Raw genomic sequence first — 23538 nt, forward strand, 5'->3', positions numbered from 1 at the left:
GGCCGAAATTTCCAGAACAAATTGTCTCAAGAAATTCTAATGATGTTAACTGGTCAGCAAGATCATACGATTTAACACCGTGCGATTTTTTGCGAATAAACCAGAAACAATTCCTTAGATCACAACACTGTGAAAAAGTCATGGAAAATTCAGACATTCAGTCATCAGAGCCGTTATATTGAAAAAACAACTTTTGCATAACTTTAATTCAAACTAACACTTACTTACCATTGCTTTTTTGTTCACTTCCTTTAATTAATCTCATTTGAAAACAGTTTTTATGAAAATTTGAATTATAATTAAAGATTTATTTGAAACAAATAACTTTGTTATTACATTATACATTAAAGGGATTTTTTGTTTTTATTTATCTTTTAAATTGTTTTGTTTTTATTATTATTATTATAAATTATTAAATATATTACAATTACAATATTATACAATTAAATTTATCTCAGCATTGACATTGAAAAAACTATAGATTTTTTTCATTTCATTACTTTTTTTTTTGTATCATTTCATTCTTTTTTTATAAAGATTTTTGTTTGTTTTATAGTTTTAATCCAAAAAATCGTTAAAACCTAAATATAAATCTAATTTCTTTAAGAAAAAAATATATATTTTATTTTATATTTATTTATTTATGTATTGTATATAATAAAAATATGATTATTTTATATATTTATGTATATTTATATTTAAAAAAAATTGTAAGCAAACATTTAAATATTATTTAAAAAAAATAAACAAAAAAAAAATTAAAATATTTTATTTTTAACAACTAATGACGTTTTCAGTTTTCTTTTTATACATTATTTTTTATTTATTTATTTCTTTATTACTTATTAAATATATTATTTGTTGTTGCTGTTGTTTAGTTATTAAACTTAAAAATGGTACAGAAAGTAGTTTTGTTTTTTGTTGATAATTTAAAAAATATAATTTTTATTTAAATATTTTACAATATATATTTTTTATGTTTTGTTTTCTTTTTTTTTTAGAGGACATAAAGCTTATTAAGTTTCGTTCTTTTTTGTTTTTGTGTTTTTTGTTTTTAAGAATAAGAGTAAAATGGAGTAGAATAAACTTTTATTTTTTGTTACTTTTTTTTGAATAGGCTTTTATCAGAGTTGTATTTCTTTTTTTGATATCGTTCGTAATATTAGAAAAAATCGTCTTTAAAATTAGAAATATTTATATACACATACTCGTACATATATATATAAAAAAAATAATAAACAGTTCTGTGTAGTAGTAATAGTAGGTAGTATTTAACGATAGGAAGTAGTAAGTAGTTTTTATCAAAAAATTTTTAATTTTTTCTTTTTCTTTTCTGGAAGTTAATTAAGTTAAAAATATTTTGTGTTGAGTTTAAATTTTATAATATACGGGTTGATTTGCAGATATTTAAGGTATAATAAAATTTCTTATTTCTTAGATATTTTGTTTAGAAACTATTTAGAACAATTTGTGAATAAGAAAATGTTTTCAGTTCAATTTGAAAATGAATAATTAAAATATTTTTAATGGTAGCACAATTCATCGGTTTACCAGCTCTTCAGGAATCATTTTCTACAGTTTTTTTTTAGTTAATCATTTTATCAAAATCCTAACAAATGGATTCCGATAAATATGGAATATGAATATGACTTGGAATATGACCTTGATTATAGATTTTCCTACATTCCATTTTTCTTTAAGAATTATATTTCTGTTTTTTCGAAATTCATGTATTTGTTTAACCCTCTTATGACCCAATAAAATCAGAAAAGCCACCAGAAACTAATTTGCAAATTAAGTTTAGGAACCAGTTGCAAAAAGGTGAAGAGTGCCTCATGGCATTGTTGCCGGTTTAGGTGTAAAAAAAAATAATTATGATACGATTTTATTGAAAAACTAATGAAAAAGAACTAATAAAAAATATTTCGAATAGATCAGGCGACTAAATGTTAGTAAAACTTTGATTTAATAAAAGAAAAAATTTCACGTGCTAAAATTATGACATCACTCACAAAACAGCTGACAGAACAAAAACTAAAAGTCAGAATGCAATTCGAACTTCGAGCAAAATGTTAACAAATCTGTAACTAAAGGTCACAGTTAAATTAAAAAAAAAAAATGATGATAACTTTTTGAGATAATTGGTGTTTTGTAATGCATGCCTTGAGGCACTCTTGCGGGTTAGAGGGTTAAACAATAGTGTCATTTGACTTCCAATGACCAATTGATTGCAAAAGTTTGAGAATTTTTGTCACAAAGAGAATTATTCATCTAAGACCCCAAAATGTATATAAATTCGTAATGCTTAATGTGTGTATAAATCACGCTCCCATCTAAAATACAGATCCGAAATTCATGAGATTCGCCCAGAAATGTTTATCATTGTCCTATGAAGTTTGCTATTGAGCATCAGTAAAATCAATTCAATAGTAACAATGTAGGCACCAGAATTTGACAAAAAACATCGAAAATTATAAAAAAATATTGCTATTTTAGGTTTTTTCTTGCTATTAGTTATTGAAAACCGCGTCCCGCGCGGTAGAGCCAAAGAGAATTTTTATAGAGTATTTTATGCAACTTCGTTTTTAGTTTCTATATAAAATCTGCATTTGGAGCATAACATTCTTGGATCCCCAGGAGGATCCACTTCAGGTATTTAAATCGAATGGTGATCTTCAACATTTCAAAGGACGGTCATATCGGGAGAAATATTCGAAGTTATTACCTGTGTGATTTCTACAGGACATTCGAAAGTAGATTCTCTGTAGCAGAAATATCTTCCCTCTTCAAAACACATCATTGTAACATTTTTCTGGCAGATATTTCGGCTGAAGGACATTCGAGGCAGATTCTCTGTAGAAGACTTATCACTACTGGATAATGCACTTGAGGTTTTTTCGGCGAATGGTTTTCTATAAATTTCTTCAAACCGAATTTTTCCTTATAGAGTACGGCCATATCGGAAATATTGAAGAAATATTCGAACATATTTCGGATTTCTAAAGGACATTCAGTGTAGATTCTTTGTAGGATATACTTGAGTTCTTCAAGACGAATAAATATCTTCAAACCGGATCGGTACACAATTTGCCATAACTGAAATATGGAAGAAATATTCGAATTTAATGTTGGATATTCAATTTGGTTCAGTAACCTTGGGCATATCTGTCAATTATATACAGGGTGGCTGAAAGAACCAAAAGAAAACTTGATAACTTTTTTTCTGTCTAATTAATCTGAATTGTTTTTGTTTTTGTAGATTGATCCTTAGATTTAATAAAAATGGTGCAACTGTACACATAGCTCAGCCGGTTATGGCCGAAAATTTCCTAACTGCACGGGAATTTTTCTTGTGAGGTTAATGTAAACAGGAAGTGTTTACATTAACCCAACATCCAACAAATGTGGATTCGAGCGACAATTCCAGCCTCAACTTTGCTGGCTGTAATGACCAATGGGCTTTCAAATTAAAAAAAATATTGAATAAATTCTATGCATTACAAAAACAGTTTCTTTCAGATTCAGTTGTGAAACAATTTAGCCACCAAGAATGGAACTGACCGGCTGATGGATATCAATATCGACAAACGGTACTTCTATAGTGCAGTACAGTTGGTCTTGTATAGATATGTATCGCACATTTGATCTTTCATGCAAACTGATGGTACTTTGTGATTTATGTAGTGTTGCAGTATTGGTATTCAATAGAATATCGTGTCAAAGAGATTCAATATTTCCTACACACATTCGAAATCGTTAGAAAATGCGAAGGGGCTATATAACACTTTGAAGACATTAATAAAACAGTATTTGGTTTATTAGATTTGATCCCTCAAGACCATTTTTGTGGAGATCAGCTTCAATATTACTCGTGCTATTAGCGATAACCAGCCGCTAAGCTCGATTAAGTGCTTAACATTTGTCCCATAGAGTTAGTTTTTTACTTGTTGATGAAAACTGTCCGTTTAGTTAAACACGAAGCTAAAACGGACGAGTTTAAACAATCGCTTTGGTTTCACAGTGCTAGATTTAAAACTGTCTAAATATTCCCATAATTTATTGCTAAAATAAATATGTTCTTAAAACATGGCAATAATTTAAATTTCATAAACAAAATATCAAGCGAATCCATTTGTATGAGCTGCTCAGTTAAACTTAGATTATAAAGCAGATCTCTTATTCAAAAACAAAATTTAAAGATTAACCTCCGTTTAACTGAGAAAAATATTTGATCTACATCCTAAAAACTAGCTCTTAAACGGGGAACAAAATCTGTCTTATATTTTAGAAAATTTTCTAGTTTTTTTATTTAAAATTTTTTGGATTTAGTGTTAATCTTGATCGTCCACAATATTTCATCGTTAATAGAACACTTAAAGAAGGTAACTTTTGAAAACTGCTTATTTCAAATCAAATAGAGACCTCATTTCTCTAAATACTTTATAAACAAAATATCTAATAAACTCGAATGTTTTTTATTTAGAAAAAACTGTTTAATTAAGTTGTTTAACATTTAATGAATGCAAGAATTTAAATTTGTGTGTATTTATTTGACTTTAATAATTGTATTCGATCATATTTTGTAATTAAACTGTGTTGTTTCTTTTTTTTTATTTGTAAAATATATAAATATTTTTTATTTGTCGGATAAACTATGTATGTAAGTATGTTTAATATATTTAATTGTATGTATTTCTGTTTATTTTATGATGTTAAATTTATGAATATTATCAGCAGTACTGATGGATGCATGTTTGTATGTTTCTTTTGTCACAGGTCTAAGACACTTTTGGGTTAAGAGGGGTAGAGGGGGGTGTATGTAATCTCGGGTATTCATTATTTTTTTAATAATATTTTTGTTTTTTTATTAATTGTGACTTTTGATTTGATTGAGTTTACTTTTGTTGTTGTTGTTTTTTGTTTTAATACTTCCCTATAATTCGATTTTATTGCACATATTGATTTAATTTCATTTTTATTTTTTTATTGTAATATTGTATATAAATATAAATATTTGTTTGTTTTTTTGTACCAAATACGTTTTAATTTTTAATTTATTAAATTAATTTAAAACTCATAAAGAACCTGTTCTTTGATTTTACTTTTTCTTTTATACAAATTAAATTTGTAATGTTTTGTTTTTTTTTAAATAAAAAATAAAAAATTCTCAACAACAGAAATATTTAAGAAATTTTTGAGCACAAACATTTGCAAGTGTTTGAAGTTAAAAGTACAGTATGTGCTAAAGTTGCTAGTCTAAATGGGTAACATCTCATACATTTTGTAGAAACTTATATAAATTTTCAATAATTTTGTATAACTAACTAACTTTTCCAGTAATAATGAATTTATATATGAGGCTATCAGCGCAAAAGTGGTGTAACTTAAAACTATTTACTTATGTGCTGTTTTTATACTGCAAGCGAGTACTTTGAGTGGAAATTTTATTTGTATTTTGTTTATGTTACAATAAAAAACACATGTAAAATTTCCACTCAAAATACTCGCTTGTATAATAAAAACAGCACAGTATTTTCAACTTACACCACTTATGCTACATTACTTTGTTATATTATGCTCTGTGCAAAAACGATTTGTTCAGCTCTATCTGCTTTTGAATACCAAAGCTTACCCCACTTTTGTATTGATAGTTGATAATTTGGACTGTAGTAATACCAGAAAAGCAACTATATTAAAAAAAATTGTGGGTTACACCATTTTTGCACTGATGGCTTCATATAATCAATTAGAATAAGAAAAACGATCAACATTTGTTATGTTTGTACAACAAAAATTATATATCACAGGAAATAGGACAAACAAATCCATACGCTAAATATATTGACATAATTTTTTTTTAATTTTTGGTCCTGGTTTTATTTCTCCAAATTAAATGTTTGCTGCATTTTATCTCTTAAAGATGTCTGAGGGGATTTATTTGCAAGAATTGCCTTAATTATTATTCAATCATAGCATTACTTACACTAACAGTTATCAAATGAGAGCAAAGGATTCTGAAAGGATGTGAACAACGATTGTATCAATCAATACTATTTGTATTTTTGGATAAACAAATCCAAAAGTGACTTTATAATTTTGACGGGCTCATTGTAAGTATAAGTTGATCGAACAATAAGAAGTCACATTAAAACAGGCGGTGATCCAGGACAACCATTCGGGGGGAGGAAGATTAAAATTTGTTTTAAATTTTTCTTTTTTTTTTTATTTTTATATGAAAACTTTTCAGTTTTGGGGGGGGGGGAATTCCTATTTCACCCCTTCCGGATCCGCGTCTGCATTAAAAGCATTTACAATAAATGTAGATAAATGTTTAAAAGAGATTTGATTTCTTGTTATGGCACGAATGAATCCTAAGCATGTGTTCTTAGACGCAGAACGTTAATCATTATTTCCTTTGAAATAATAATGAAATCGGAGTCTAGCTCTTGGAGAATATTTCCTTCGAGTCTTATTATTCCCTAAATATTTGCACTTAAAATTTCATAAATATTTCCATTGCTAATGCTTACATATGTGTCTATTATAATTTAGATTATTTGAAAAATATTTCTTTCATTTTCAAGCTGTTGCAAATTGCTTTAAAAAGAGGGGTACTGTTCTAAATGATTTTTTTTTCAGTTCTTTGGCGCTCTCTTCTTTTTTAAAAAAAAAATGGTTCAAGTCAGTTTTACTGTAGATGTGTGTGATAAGATGATTTAGAAAAAGAAATTTCGTACCTCATCGTCTTCATCATCGTGAGCCTCGTCGTTGAGTTGGTCGTTTAAGCTGCTTAAAATATCGTCTCTGTTAACATGGTTATCACTTGTTTCCTCGCCACAAATGCTGTTGCTACTGCCAATGCCGCCAACTCCGCAACCAATGCCACCAATACTATTGGTGGTGGTGGTGCTGTTGGTGGTGGTTTGATCGTTTTGAGGTTTATTTACATGAAGTTGTGTTGCATGGATAGGATTGCCTAATACTTCTGTTACATCGACAAGCGGACCTAGGGGATCGAACGAGTCCTCTAAGAGGATACCACTCTCAATAGCTGCAACAGCTTCCTCGTAGTATCAGTTAAGATCTCTACGAAAACTATCCTCTACTGAGGAATCAGCAATCATGATGGGATTCTGGTCGGATAGCATTTGTAGGCCCTGGCCATCGATTGTGCCCAAATCGAGGTCAAGACTATCGAAGATGTCGCGTGAGGAGGAATAGTCGGAGAATATAATTTGGGGTATATTTGTGGCTGTTGTAGGTGTGTGCGTTTGATTCTGTTGCTGCTGATGATGGTGGTGGTGATGGTTGTTGTGTGACGTTTGATTGTGATGCAATTGATTCGCTGTTTGATTGTTAATGTGATTATGTTGATGCTGTTGATGTTGCTGCTGTTGTTGCTGCTGCTGATGTTGTATTATGTGGGCGGATGGGGAAGGTACTGGCGATACGCTACCACCCAACATTGTCAGACCGGGTGAGGATACCGACAGCGGTGAAGGCGAATGATGCGGCGAATGCATTGGCGAATGATGTGGCGATGTTTGGACCGATAATGACAACTGCTGCTGCTGCTGCTGCTGCTGATGATGTGATGGCGAATGCGCAGACATTGGTATGGGTAGGGGCGAGGAAGGCGGTGGCACACAATGTGATAACGGCGAAGGTATTGGTGACGAATTTGCCGACAGTATGTCTTGTTGTCTGTCATTGTTATTCATCAGACCGGTATTGTGGGTTCTACATGTATTCGAAGGACCATTGCTATTCGTATTACTACTCGTGGTGCTTGTGGTAGAATTGTTGTTTAAAAGTTGTTGTTGTTGTTGGTGATGTTGGAATTGTTGGGAGTTATTTCGCTGCTGCTGTTGCTGCTGCTGTTGTTGTGGTAAATTGTTATTGTTATTACAGTTGGTTGTGGTATTTGTTGAATTCGTTCTTGTGGTATTAGACGATGTGGCGGATGAGGGCGTTGTCAGATCTCCAAAGTCTATTATTTTACTATTAAAGTTATTGTGTTGTTGGTTGCCCATGCCCAAGTCTTCGAATTCCAAAGCGTCGTAGTTGTTTTGAGGCGACTGACTGTTGTCGCCCAAATGAAACTGTTCAAAGTGATTATGAAAAGCAGGATTAAGCGTATTATAGCCAGTGTTGGAGTCTAGAGTACCAAAAGTGTTCTGCAGACTTTGTGTTGGCATTTGGGCTTGTTGGTTTTGTGTACTATTTCCGACGCTGACGGGCGTATTCAGATTACTTTGACAATGTCGTATGGGACTAGGCGGTGCACTTGTGTGTATGTCGTTGGCAGGGCCCGATGTTAGGAGGCCGGGGGAAGAACCAGGACTGGGTGGATTCAGTGGCTGACGATAGTCCGTTAGATTACCTGTTGAACTGGCGGCACCCAGTGTTGGCAATGTGCTAAAGGCAGCGGCTGTATTTTGTGCTGTTGTTTGCTGGACATTCACGGGCGATTGGACAGACAAGTTGGTAAAGGACAAATGCGGTGAGGTTTGGACATTAGCTGTGGGGGTATTGGTGGCAGATGTTGGAGAATTTTGCTGTTGATGATATGGTGAGGGTGGACCACCCACACTGTTACCGCCACCTGCCGTACTCGATGGACTGAAGGGACTAGGTGACTGATCGCGATCATGACATCCATTGTTATGATGTGGCGATAGGATGGGCGATAGAGTCTGTTGCTGCTGCTGTTGTGTTGTTGTTGTGGTCTGCATCATTTGTGTGTTGCTGTTATTGGTGGGGTTGGGGGTTGAATAGTGTACGGAAGTTAAGTCGGGTAATGAGCCGGTGTTGTTAAATGCCAATTGCTGTTCGTGCAGTGACTTGAACATGATATTGGAGTTGTTGTATTTGGCATTGGCATATTGTTGTTGCTGTTGTTGATGATGCAAATGTTGTTGTTGTTGCTGCTGCTGCTGTTGCAGACTCTGCTGTTGATTTTGTAAATGTTGCTGTAGTTGTTGGTGCTGTTGCTGTTGTGCTTGTTGTTGTTGCTGCTGCTGCTGCATTTGTAAACGTTGATGCTGCAGCTGCTGTTGCTGATGATGTAGCTGCTGCTGCTGCTGTTGTTGCTGTAGTAACGTGTTTTTTCTTCTTTGTGCTTGTGGACTATAACTGCGCCCGATATTGGGCGATTGAGATCTTTGGCTGTGATGAGGATGATGGTGGTGATGATAATTGGCATGCAGAGAATTTAAATCACCCATTACACTTGGTGCTGGACTGGATGCGCCAAAATTTCCCTCTGCCAAATTGTTGAGGGTCTGATGTAAAGCCGAATCTGAATTCGAACGTCGCCAACTGCTATCCATGGGTGGACTCAAATAACTGTTTTGTGTTTGTTGCGTCATACCGCTTAGCATAAGACCGCTGGCTGTACTGCCATACGGCGATCGATCTTGTTTACGTTCCGAGGGTCTTCTCATTGGTCCAACACCCACACTGCGTCCTCGCGATTCTCGATATGTGGGAGAGCCTGTTGTAGTATTTACTATGCCAACACCCCCTCCTCCTCCTCCTCCTCCGCCGCCGCCTATACCTCCACCACCACCTGCATTTGCATCGGGAGAAGCACCACCACCACTGGCTCCACTACTTGTACCACTGCCACCACTACCGCCACTTAAACTTGCATTTCTGTGTAAACCATTACCATCGGTAATATCTGTGTTGCCCAGAATATTATCCACGACTCTGGTGGCTTTGACTTCATTCATAATCTTCTCAAACTCAGCTGTACCCTCAGCTTGTTTTTGCTTTTGTAAAGCGATTTTTTCGCTAAATTTCCGTGGATTTGCCATTGTTGATTGGTTATCAATTATTTGTGCGTTTAAACTTTAGCTTTGCGTCTCACCCCCTGCTACTGTTCTCAGTATCTAACTTAATTTCTCACCACCCCTTCTTTACTCTTTCTATTTTCTCTTCAGTTTCTCTTATTGTAGTGTTAAAATCCAGATGTCTAATTTGTTGTTTTTTTTTTTAAATTTATATCTTGTTTAAGTGTAGAGACTACAGAACAACTACAACTGCTGCTGCTACACAGCCAGGTTGTCTGCAATGTCTGTTACGTAGCGTACATGATATATTTAAGTAGGTACATGCGTATTGCACGTAGAGTGGGGAAGGAGGAGCATTATTTAGTTTGTTGCCATTATAACAAAGTAAATATGTATTGTATGGGTGACCAAAAAATGGATGGGTTGTTAGATTGTTTGAAATGACAAAACCAGACAAGTTGTTATTGTTGAATTGCAAAAAGATACGCCGCATTAGCACAATGACCGTAGATCGCATTTGAGAAAAATATAAAAAGTACATATATGTAGTTGTAGTTGTAGAAAAGGCAAGAACAAATAAACGGTATTGATAACGTGGCATTGATGATTTAAATATAGATTAACATCAGACACATATTTGCACAAACACAGAAACACAATCGAGAATTCAGTTAGAAGATAAAAAAAGAGTCGTGAGAGAAACAGTTAGAGACACACGAGGATATAGGGTACATTTTATTATTATTATTATTGTATGCATGCGAGATTTATACATACATATTGTTGTTGTTTTTGGTGGCATTTATTAAACGAGTTGTATCGGTTTTATGCATTCGGTCGTTCGATGGTTTGGGTTTGATTTGGTGGGTTTTTTGTTGTGTTTTTTTGTATATTATTCACATACACACATATTCATACACACAAACGTATTTATATCCGTTGAAATCGTTTAATAATTCGATAAAATACCAAACCAATACATACACACAGCATTTATTGTATGTATGTATGCGTGTGTCAGGATGTCAATAAAGCATAATTTAATAGAAATCGTATGAAGAGGAAGGAAGAAAAATAAAAAAAAATAAACAAAATGTTAATATTAAAGGTAATGAATGAAAATACAAATACATAAGTTTATAAGAATTTAATTCTAAAAATATTTTTTTAATTTTGATTTATGGTTAGTTATACTTATAAATTTATAGATTTAGAAATCGTATTAAAAATAAATTAACCCTTTTCGGTAAATAAAGACGCAGAAATGTCCAAACTTAGGGCCATTATTACAACTTGCCTTTAATGTTCGTAATAGTAAAAGGTAACTTTAATTAAAGTGAGGAATAAAGTGACCTTTAAAATGTTTCGTTACTACAACGTCCTTGTAAAATAATATTCATTTTTTTGATAATATAGCAATACCAGAGAAAAACCAATTACTTTTGATTAATTAGTTGTACATAGTGGCAACGATATACATACTTTGATTTGTTTGGCAAAATAAAATAAAAATTTATTTATTTTTCATGAAGTTTCCATATCTTCCAGAAAATATGGCAAATTCATACATAAAACTCACTATAAAAGGCAAGATGATCTTCCCTTTAGCTTATTGGTCACATTTAGCTTAAAGTTAACATATAATAACCAAATACTTTTTATATGTCCGATAACATCATAGCTTTAACTATTGGCAAGTCGTAATAATGGTGTCTTCAATATTTGGTGTGTTAAAATAACTAAGAGAACTCCTCTCAATAGAATGACATTTCTAATGCCATTACTATCATTTGAAAAAGTAAATACAAATGTGTATCATTAAAAATATTTTTTTTTTATTTGAAGAAATTTTTAAACACTTTAACCGCTTTGCCTAGTCTGAAAATAAATTTATTATAGTAAGTTGTTTTAGTTGAACATAATTTGTTGGTTAAATCTAACCAGCCATTACTGATTCCACTGTGCAACAGTCATTTGTGCACATGAAAAAATCGATACATAAGTAAAAATAGAATCAATATATGGTAACATTGCGTAGTCAGTGTCCTTTTAAATGGACTTTAAATAATATTTTAAGAAACTTATATGAAATTATTGGGTTAAAAGTGAGAGATTTACAATAAATGGCAGTTTTGTCTGTCATTTATTATCACTTTGTTTCAAAAATGTCGAATTTTGTGCCAACAAAGCGTCATATGCGGAAAGTTTTACTTTACTTTAAAAAATGGCGCTGAAGCATACCGATTACTCAACAAAGCTTATGTTGAATCTGTTCCATCAGTTTCAACGTGTGAGAAATGGTTTGCGCAGTTCAGAAGTTCTGATATTGATACGGAAGACAAAGATGACCGTGGCCAGCCAAAATAGTTTGAATACGAAGAAATGGAGACATTACTCTGTTAATATTGTTGCCAAACTCAACAAGAGCTAGCAAAATTATTGGGAGCTACACAATCGGCAATCCTGCAAGCAGCAGGATTCATCCAAAAGCAGGGAAATTGAATACCATACAAATTGAAGATGAGAGACTTTTTGTATGTCTGAAATGCTGCTTGAACGCTATAAAAGAATATCATTTTTGCACCGAATCATTACTTGCGATAAAAAATGGATACATTACGATAACGTGAAGCTTAAGAGATCGTATGTGAAAGCAGGCCAACCAGCCGAATCGAAACCAAAGCCAAATATCCATGACGCTAAGATAATGCTCTGTATTTGGTGGGACCAAAAGGGTTCTATCTACTATGAGCTGCTGAAATCTGGCCAGAACATCAACTGTTTCTGTTTCTTTTGAAGCGAGCATTGGACGAAAAACGCCCAGAATATGCGGCCAGATATGAAACCTTAATATTCCATCTTGACAACGCTAGGCCACATGTTGATATATCTGTTAAAAAGTATTTAGAAATAAGTGGTTGGGAGGTTTTTCCTCATGCCTTGTCCCGTCCGGATACAATTTGTTTCTATTGAAGCAGAGCGCTCTCTCTGGGATTCGCTGCATTTCAGAACAGATAATCCGAAATTGGCTTGATTCGTTCTTGGCCTCAAAAGATGAGCATTTTCATCTCTATTTTATAATCACTGAAACAATCATTTTAATTTATTTTATGTATTGATCACTTGAAATGTTAAAATGTGATTTACATTTTCAAGTTTGCTGTTGTTCGTTTTCTGAAAAAGCTAAATTTAAATCCACCGAGCAAGTGGAGAGTTATTCAGGCTGGGGAATTATATAGTTTGCAGATGATTTACTGAGTTCGAGAATCCTGTGGTTCCTTTATGACTGTCGACGATCGGCAACAGTAGTAGGGATTCTGATCTTGGATCTAGTGGCTGTGTTTTCAACTAGGTTTGCATAAGCAGCGACAACTTTAAAAGTTGTCATGATGAGAACTAGCAGGTGTTAGTGAAATATACCATTTCTCTGAGAACTTCTCGGCATTTGATTTTGCGATCTGATGATATTTTCGGATGTAGATGGCAAGTTAATAAGTTCTTTCGTACATCGGGTTGGTTTGTTATTAGATTGAATCTGTACAATACCATGTCTCAGTTCAGGAACAGCCTAACGTATTAAAACCGAAAATGTTCTTCTCTTTTTTTCAAAGTGTTACATAGGTGAAACGATTTTTTCAACAATTCTTTGGAGCAATCCGCTCGGTCCTGTTTTAATGTTTCTGTAACATTAAGTGAGTCTGAATAGATCTGATGTTTAAATATATCTCAATTTTCCGATAAATCTTATAATATTCTGTGTATATAGATAAATAAGTAAATTTTTTAATGACACTCATACCAATTTTGGAGGGCCTTTTCAAATTATAAAAATTCGTCCTGGAAATAACGACGAACCACAATTTATGCAATGCCACAGTGGAATATGTTGTCGGGTAATTGTCCTCTACCACCTCTGTAACACGTCGTCACAAAATTGACAATAACATTTTGCAAAAACGCGTCGCATGTTTATCTCGTAAATGCAACGCCAAATTTCAGCTATCGAAACATCAGTTGTTTGTAGTTTGTTCATGTAAACCAAATATTTTAACCAAAACAAATGGCCCCAGAGAACATAGTCCAGCGGCCATTACATCTAATGAAGAAATTACGCTACCGAGAAATGTTACTAACATCAACTATGTTTATTTGGTGGGATGAGTGGATCATGGCGCTGCCGTCTTGCTGAAACCAAAGATCACTGAGGTCAACATTACCCAATTGTGGTCACAAAAAATCAGTTATCATGGTTTGGTATTGCAGAGAATTTAAGGTGACAACGTTTCCTTACTCATTTTTAAAAAAATGTGAACCGATGACTCCGCTCTAAGAGTGTAGCGTACAATGGTTGGCATTTTGTACTAACTAAATGTCAAAGGATTAGATCAATCCGTTAAGTTTCATAATTTGGCAACCAAATTACTTAATGACCGCAATTTTGCTCCCCTCCTTAAAATACTCTGCGAAACCTTGGATTATCACTGAATAATTAATAATTAATTGAATTAAGTTACACTGAAATTCATATATTTACGCATTTATCATATTTTTGGCCATGAATAATTTTGTCAAATCCCTGCAAAAAGGCAGAAGAACCGCTGATCTTTTGAGGCCAATAACGAATCAAGCCATTATCGAATCAAACCAATTTTCCAGCATTTAAATGAATTCTGCAAACGTTTCGAAATTGCTGATTTAGTAGCTTTCAATGATTTTGTAAGTTCCTGTTGAGTTTGTCAATAATCTTCATGGAGTAATGCAATTGAAATCTTGGTCTTCAAACTTTTTTGGCAGGCTTGTCAAAATCACAACTTTTGAACCGAACAGACCATCTCTCGCACGTTCAAACCGATGAAACACATTCACATAAGCTTCAATGAGCATTCGGAGTGCTTCAGCGGCACTTTTTTTTCAAATTAAAGAAGTAAAACAAAACTTCCCGCATATGACGCTTTTTTGGCACAAAATTTCACATTTTTGAAGCAAAAAAAACTTTGTTGTTTACACTATAATGTTCAATAACTAAGTGAGAATAAATGACAGATATGTATCCTTCAAATGCATTCAAAAGATTGTAAAAGCCGCATTTTTAAGTCAATAATATAAAGAATATGATTCGATATAAAATTCCATTTAAATTTTCCGCTTACATTTATTGTAATATTGGACAACAGGGAGTAGACATGTTACAAAAGGTTACAAGCAAATGTAACTTTTGAAACTATTTTTAACTGAAACTGTTTTCTATTTTTAAACCAAAACAAAACCAACAAATTAAAAATAACTGGAATTGTCCATATACATATACATACCTATATATATACATACATACACACTTATATTATTAGTAAATATTTGTTTTTGTTTTATTTCTAAATTTACACATACAAACCAACAAGCAGAGAATTTAAACTTATCGCAAATGTGAAGTAAGTGGTTGACTGTTGACTAAAAATACATCCATACATATTGTGTTTAAGTATGTATGTAATCTTAAAGCTTCTACAAATAAATAGTTCTAAATATGTAAGAGGAACTGGAACTGGTCGAATCAAAAGAGCACTGCATTTAGAATTTTTTGAAAAAAATTACACTATTTTTTGTTTCTGCAATATATTTGGTCAATTCACAAGGTCTCTTATCAGTCATATTGTCATAATGTCTTAATATATCACGACTCGGCTGCTCGGCTTAACCGACTCTTAGGCATTCGGCGCAGGTCTCTGCTGGTTGGTTACGATAACACAATAAACATAGCATACAGAGTAGTATTATTTTAGGACATTTTTAGCTTGAAAAACAATAAAAACCATTGTGAAATATTAGGACAATATGACATGATAAGAGACCTTGTGAATTGACCAATTATAATAGAGATTTTAATTCGATGTAACAAGAACTTGTTACCCATTCACTGTATTGCCTTTTTCTAGGTAAAAGTGCACAATATTGGGCAAAGGGCAGAAAAAAGGCAACATATTTGCCACAAAAGAAAACTCCATTATAGCAGTTACAAACACAATGACAACAGGCTAGAACCTAAAACAATTTTCAAATCAAATAGCTTTACACACTTAACTTCTACGCATTTTTTTTTAGAATTAGCGTATTTTTATAATAAAACCATATCTGTTTTGGTTTTTTTTTAAATAAAATTATCTAAAAAAAACTTGCTATTTATTAATCATTGTAATCCAGTTTGGTATCAAATGTTAAAATGATAACAATTTGAAATTGTTAAGCGTTCCAAGTATCGATAAATATGTAAACTCATAAGTACTTATTAGCATATAAATAGGTTTTTATAAAGCTATTAGTATAGCTATTGTAGTTTAGTTTTAAATGTCAAAGGTTTTGACATATTTAATTACAGACACGAGTTGTATAAAAACCAAATCAGCAACGCAATTAACAATTTAATTTAGAAGCAAAAATAAATAAAACTTTAGACAAATTATGAAAGCTTGATAACAAACAAAATTGTCGGAGAAATATATTTAATGCATAAATTTGTTATTAGAAGTTATTAAAAAATTGTTACAGTGTGCAGTATTTAAATTAAATTTGAAAGATTTGCTAATATATTGCTAACGACCAATTTATTTAATTTGCGGATGATTATTTGAATGTTAACGATTTTCTAATCTTAGAAAAACTTTAGTTTCTTTTAAGAGATTGAACTTCAATTTTTTTCTAAAAAAAATATTCCCTTATTTGATAAAGAAAAAGCAAGTCCGTTTAAGTCTCAACTTGATAAATGACATTGCGATACTCAAAGACTTTTGGGTTTGATCCCAATAAAAAGTGTAATTGTAAGTAAAACAAATAGATTTCAAACAACCAAAATTTCTTTATTCCATATAACTTTTAAATATCCTATGAAGCCATACAATTTAATTTAACACAATTTAAACATAAAATACCGTTAAATGGGTGTCAAATACCATCAACTAAACTGTCAAAAAGATTAATTGTGATTGAAATACGCATACTTATTCGTACAAATATTTCAGTGGAGATTATACATTTTAATCTTGCGGTATTTTCGGATAATACTAAATTGTATTTAAATACACTGACTCAAACATATGATCGTTCAGCCATTAGGATTAGTTAATTGAAATCACGAACTATTCTACTCAAATCTGAAACTACTTTACGTAACCTAGTGAGTTTGTGTAAAGAAATGCTGTCCAGATTATATCATTCATCTGTTATTAGCCTGAAAGAAGTCCCGTAAAAATACTACTAAGATAATGAGCAGAAGGATATATAATCCAGAGTGATGTGTGATTTAAATATCTCAATGAATATTATTATTTTTATTAGTGAGGCTACATGCACGGCGACCCATAGGATATTTTTTACAGCCCTAAACATTATCACAACAGGTCCAGACATCGTAAGAAGCCATTTCTCTGTTTGATGAGAATCTCATTGCTTTACTCCAACATTGGAGAGTCACAATACACATGCTCTCTCATGAGACCTCTCATAGTACATCTCGCGAAATATGCTCTATTTTGTCCTCAACATTATCTAAAATAAATTCGTGGTACCTAAGGCCACAACGTCCGGTAAATAGTACAGTAAGTTTTATAACATCGTTCTTTCCGAACGATAGCAACTTATGGAATCTTCGTATAGACAGAGTAATGAATTGTTTTGTATGGTCTTAGAAAAGTTAACCCAATATTAAGCGACTTCGGATATAATACGAATTATTTCCGTAGCGTACCCCCTGGGATGCCAAAGAACGTTTGAAAGCACGACCAAGGAATGGGCCCGTTCGATCCCATCATAGCACTCATGATATAGTACACAGCAGAATGTCAGCCCATTGTACGCACCGAGTTCATTTAAAGATGTACACTCGACCATTGACCTATGAGTTGTCTGTAAATCCGACATCACCAAAATTCGAATGCCCCTCAATATGCTTCTTTAAACAATCAGCAGCGCCGTTGAGGATGGCAAAAGTTACTGCGCGAAATATTGACAAAATATTGGTCTGTTTGGAATCATCCAAGCCTGATTGGACGATTGATCTCTTTCAGATATAAGAACTCTTAGGAGTTGGCGGAAAACATTGTTCCTAATACAATGAGGAATTAATATTGGAAGGAAATCTCGAGGTTGATGATTCTATTAACGGCTAATTGGACAGCCGATAAGTAGCAAGCAGACTTAAACTTCCTTACAAAAGTTATTATCGCAGCTGCCAGGACCGTGGAAAGATGTAAAATATTTTTATCCACTCTTCAACTTTTAATTTTTTAAGACTTAGCTTGAACTAGACTGTGTGACATTACTAGATATCTGAAAGAAACATGATGGATCTAGTACTTATTTCCCTAGTAGTAAGCCTTGTCCTAAATCTAATTGGTTGTCATATCGGATCACGTTATTCTGTCTTGGTTTCGTGCCTCTATTAATTTGCTGATCTAAACCTTAATTATAGATCTCTATAGAAAATTCTGATTTTATTCGAAAATCTGGATTTCTATAGGAAATCCTGTCTGGGAATCTCGATCCCGGGAATTATTTCTATAGGTTGCCTTTCCATAATATACCAGGAATAAGGGTCGACAAAAGCTTTAGAAATGTTTTCGCAGTCGTAAAGAAGTAAATTATTCATAGAAAGACGTATAATTTTTGAATGAACTGTAATGTTACTTAATTAGGCATGACTTATTAGTTTCGCGGAGTATATTCTAATACATATGTATGTATACCTACACTGAAAAATGTTGCTAATAGTTTCATTTAAGCCAGTTTTAGCGGCACATTTAGCTGACAATTCGATCATGAGTTGCATGTCTAAAAATCAATCGGATATCGTTCATGACAAGATATAGGCCGTCAGACAGACTCCATGTAATTCAATATTAGCCCGTCAAAGAGCTGTCCATCATCAAGGAAAATTGCAGTGGAGATAACACGCATTCTCTATGAACTTAGATGTTTACTTTAATGGGGTTTCTAAAACTTGTGTCATGACAGATACAATACTGAGTGCCATAATTAAGATCTAGTATGACTATCTTTTACGCAATATCGTTGTCTTAGGGTGAGTCGATAGTCAACAAAAAGCTAGTAGGTGTATTCCATTTACAAATATGATCAATAAATGATTTGTTTTGCGTAAAACATGCTATTTTTTACTTAAGTCTTCTGGACATATGATCATATTCACAAGTTTAATGGTGATCCAGTTTTCATAGTTCTGTCACTTTTGGCGTTGATAATATCGATAATTTTTTGTTATTCCAGAGGCTTTCAGTAGCAAGGTTTAAGAACATTCGATGGAACTTCCCTAATTTTTAGGCAGCCTATTACGTCTCCTACTACATGGGATGTAGGAATTCCTGAATTTATATCGTGGTTATGTTTCTAGTATGATCAATTGGATCTCGATCATACGTTTAAATATAACATTTGCTTTCGCATGTACACTAGAAAATGAAGAGTTTATTTTATATATTCATATGATTCATCTACCGGGTTTTTAAGGAATTTGAGTCAGTTATCTAAGCTTTACAGATCATTTTGGATTCATTAATGTGAGAAATGTAAAGTAAGAAATCTTGGGATTTCTTGTCTTCCTGAAGTAAACTGATTCCTTATTAGATGTTTCAATAAACGTAGAACTCTTAGGGCTTAGCAACACAAAACTAAGAAATACGCTTAATTAATGTTTTAGAATATTCCTTAAAAATTACCTATTCTCTAAACTCTGGATACTCTCCATGGACTGAAAATGTATCTGTTAGTTTTTCTTATTGGGAGCATGATGTATGGGATCTACAATAGATGTCGTATCTTTTGAACACGGTGTTTGTGTTAAATAACTTATATGTCATTTTGAAGGGTGCACATCTGTCATTTATTCTCACTTCCATCGTGTTCCATCGGTTTCAACGTGTGAGGTATGGTTTATGCGAATCAGAAGTGGAGATTTTGACACGGAAGACAAAGATCGCCTAGGCCAGCCAAAAAAGTTTAAATACCAAGAATTGAAGGCATTATTCCATGAAGATTTTGGTTAAACTCAACAAGAGCTTGCAAAATCATTGGGAGCTATCAAGCAGGAATTTCAAAATGTTTGCGATCAGCAGGATTTATTCTAAAGTATGGAAATTGGGTACCATACGAATTGAAACTGAAAGACCTTGAAAGACGAAATGCTGAAATGCAGCTTGAACGCTATAAAAGAAAATAATTTTTGCACCGAATCATTACTTGCGATGAAAACAGGATCCATTATGATAACCTAAAGTAAGATATAGTATGTGAAGCACAGCCAATAAACGGAATCGACATCAAGGTCAAATATCCTTGTCGCTAAGGTAATTCTCTGTATTTGGTGGTACCAGCAATCTGGTAGGACCACCACTGTGAACCTCTACCGAACGCAGCTGATTCGTTTGAAGTGAGAAATGGCAGAAAAATGCCCAGAATATGCGGCTAGACATGAAACCGTAATATTCCATCATGACAATGCTAGGCCACATGCTGCAATACCTGTTAAAAACTATATAGAATGAAGTGGTTTTGTCTCACCCTCTTTACAGTTCAGATCGTGACCCGTCCGACTACTATTTCTTTTAATCGATGCAGAACGCTCTCTCTGGGATACGCTTCACTTTGGAACATAGTATCCGATATTATTTTGATTCGTTCTTGGCCTCCAAACATGAGCAGTTCTTTAGGCTCGGAATCCATATGTTGCCAGAAAAATAGGAAAAGGTCATTGCTAACATACACCCACTATATAATCTTTACTATGGATGTCCCTAAATTTCCTAAAATACATTTTATTGGATTTACTTAGATAATGCAGATTAGATACTTGAAGATCTTGGGAATTTAGGACCTCTAAATTCTCCATGACACTGAGACCCCATTGCAAAACGAACTTAACTGGTAGATCCTTTGGTTTCGACTAATGATGCTATTTGTAGGCACTTAATTTTTAAAATTAGCTTTGTTTAATTTTATAGATAACCGATATAGTTCTTTATACATAGGAAGAGGTAAGCGCTCAAAATAATTTCAGAAGTCCAGAGACAAACCTAGCGCTCACCCTATCCTCTACTGAATACATGATTTTTGTATGGTGGGTTCCCATTTCAGAAGCAGACTTGTTTGTATTTTGTTCTGTTTTAATCATAGCTTTTGTTTTGAATATCAATTGATCATTTATTACTTACACTACCACTTCTAAGGAGCGCTATTTAGTGCTAAGAAAATAGGCTAAATTTCTAAACAATTATTTATATTCATAACTACTAGAGTTTGAATGAATTTAAAATCAAAATCATAACTGTATTTGATTTATTTTTTACATCTAAATTTACATCTTTTACACGACCGAAAAGGGTTAATAATTTTTAAAACAAAGTTCGTAATAATAATTAATAAAAAAGCAATTACTAAGTACTTACGGTTAAGGTTTAATCCAATAAAATGTGTAAAATGTTGAGGCGGCAAAATTTTTTAACGAAATGTTGATTCAACAAATGACAGATGTGACACTTTCTTTAATTGTCTCTTTTTTCCGTTTATTTTGAATTTTTTTCTTTATTTTATTTTTATTTTGATTTCCTTTCTGTATTTTATTTCTTTGTTTTTGCTTTAGTTAACTTATTATTTTATTTTGCTTTTTTTATAAGAGAGGTTGTTAAGTCAAAATACGTTTGCTGATTTTACAAATTGTTTATGGTTAATTAATACAAAATAACAAAAAACAAAAGAAATAACAATAAACTTCGCGCTTTTTTCACGCTTACTTTTATTTTGTAGTAAAACGGTCACAATAACAACAAAAACAAATACTACTACAAATTTTACAAAAAGTTCAGAACAAAGTTTTGAAACGCAAAAGAACAACAACATGGAACAAATAGCAAATAATATACAAATATTTCAACAAAAAAAAAAAATATATACCACGAGTTAAAATAATAAACGCGTACAGCGATAGAGAGAGGAAGAAATACAAAAAAATAATAATAAATAAAACGAGCACAATATAGCAACTATATAGCTACACATCCAGCTGAGAAGAGCAGAAAAAGAAAATTCATAAATATAGTATATTAGAAATAAAAACAAATATAGAATACGACGAAGGCAAAAAAAATATAAAAAACTGAATTAAATATAAAGAAACAACAACAAAAAGCGATTGATTTTAAAATTTAAGTTTAAGTTAGAGTACGAATAATAAAAAAAAGGGGGCAAATAAGAAAAAAAAACAGTCCCTAGGGGGAGTGATGGGGGAAGAGTTGTTGTGGAGAAAAGCAAAGTTTATATTAAGAATGTGGATTCAGTTAGAGAGAGGATCAAGACGAGTTTATTTATTTAGTATAAATTGTTTGTTATTTATTCATTTATTTATTATTATACACAATTGTTATTGTTATTTTCCATTTGTTTTTTTGATATTTGAGCAGCTTTAAAGTCAGCCATTAAACATTTTTTAAATAACTTTTTTTTCTTTTCTTAAAACAAAAATTTCAAAACGAAACAAACAGCTGCTTAAATATTTTGATAAAATTTATTCACTTTTTTTGTTTCTTAAAATCTGGCAACAATTTAATTACATTTGATTATCAAAACCAGATCTCTCTGTTGATTTTGTCACTGTTGTTTTTTTTATTAACATTTTGTAAAGATTTTCATATATTTGTTGTTTTTTTTAGATATTTATTTTGTATTTATTTAAATTTTCTTCGTCGTGGTTGTTGTTGTTGTTTGTAGGTTTAATTTTTGTATCTTTCTTAATATTTTGTATTTAATGGGTAGCAGTGTTGCTCACTAGTAAATATTGTAAACAAAAAACGCTAAATAAATAATGAAAATACAAAAGCAACAATTTTTGTTTGTTCACAAAATGTTTTTTTTTTTGGTAATTTTTAAGATTGAATTGAGCAAAATAATGTCTTCCTGGACTTTTTCCATTCCTTGGAAATATTAAAAACTCTGTTCATTCCAAGGAACATTTTAGTACTAAATGAAGCCAAGAATCAGTAAAATTATTCAAATACAAGTATTAAATTGAACGATTTAAGAGGTCCTACTAAACTAAATCTAGAAATTCGTTTCGTAAGAATACTTTTTCAAATCGGAATGTAATTATACAAATTTAAACCCACATTATTGTCATTTATTTTCTCTAAAATTTAACCCTCTAACCGGCCAATTTTATTTTGAGGTAAACAAATATACCAGGTTATGGTTTGAATAAAAAAAAAATACATTGGAATAAAAAAAAAAAAGTTGTTTGTCTCTTTACACATATTACCGTTATGACGGGAGAAATAAGCAAATAAAGCAGCGTTACATATATTTAACATACACCGCCTAAAGGCAGCCTTGCCGGTTAGAGGGTTAATACGTTACCCCCAGTAACACGAAGGCTGGTTATGTGTTAACTAATATAACTATTAATTTAACTGACAGTTTTCATACAAAAATAATTTTAACCGACAGTATAACTATTAGCTAAGGCATAACCAGGCTTTGTGTTAATTGGGGTTAGAAGTTTTAATAATTTCAAATAGTATTAAGTCAACTTACTAGACAAGTACATTTTCTTTGATTTATATCAATTGAATCGTTTATTTCAAAAACCAGTCAAACAACAAAAAATCCAAAATTCAGTTATTGGACGATTACTGTTTTATAAAGGCAAATACATCTTGTAATGGAAAAAAATCTATGTAATACTAGGCCC

At 32.3% G+C, this 23538-nt stretch overlaps 1 protein-coding gene across 1 annotated transcript in view; it reads right to left on the minus strand.

Moving 5' to 3' along the window:
• Positions 1–287: 287 nt before the first annotated feature.
• Crtc (CREB-regulated transcription coactivator) overlaps positions 288–23538 on the minus strand; it is a 28079-nt gene continuing 4828 nt past the window's right edge. The window contains exons 2-3 of the mRNA XM_065506424.1: positions 21245–21499; positions 288–10081 (exon numbers count right to left, since the gene is read on the minus strand). Coding sequence (XP_065362496.1) covers positions 7074–9821 — 2748 coding nt within the window. The 5' untranslated portion in view covers positions 9822–10081; positions 21245–21499 and the 3' untranslated portion in view covers positions 288–7073. The remainder of the gene's footprint in view (positions 10082–21244; positions 21500–23538) is intronic.

This window comes from Calliphora vicina, chromosome 3, assembly GCF_958450345.1.
Source record: "Calliphora vicina chromosome 3, idCalVici1.1, whole genome shotgun sequence".
Lineage (NCBI taxonomy): Eukaryota > Metazoa > Arthropoda > Insecta > Diptera > Calliphoridae > Calliphora > Calliphora vicina.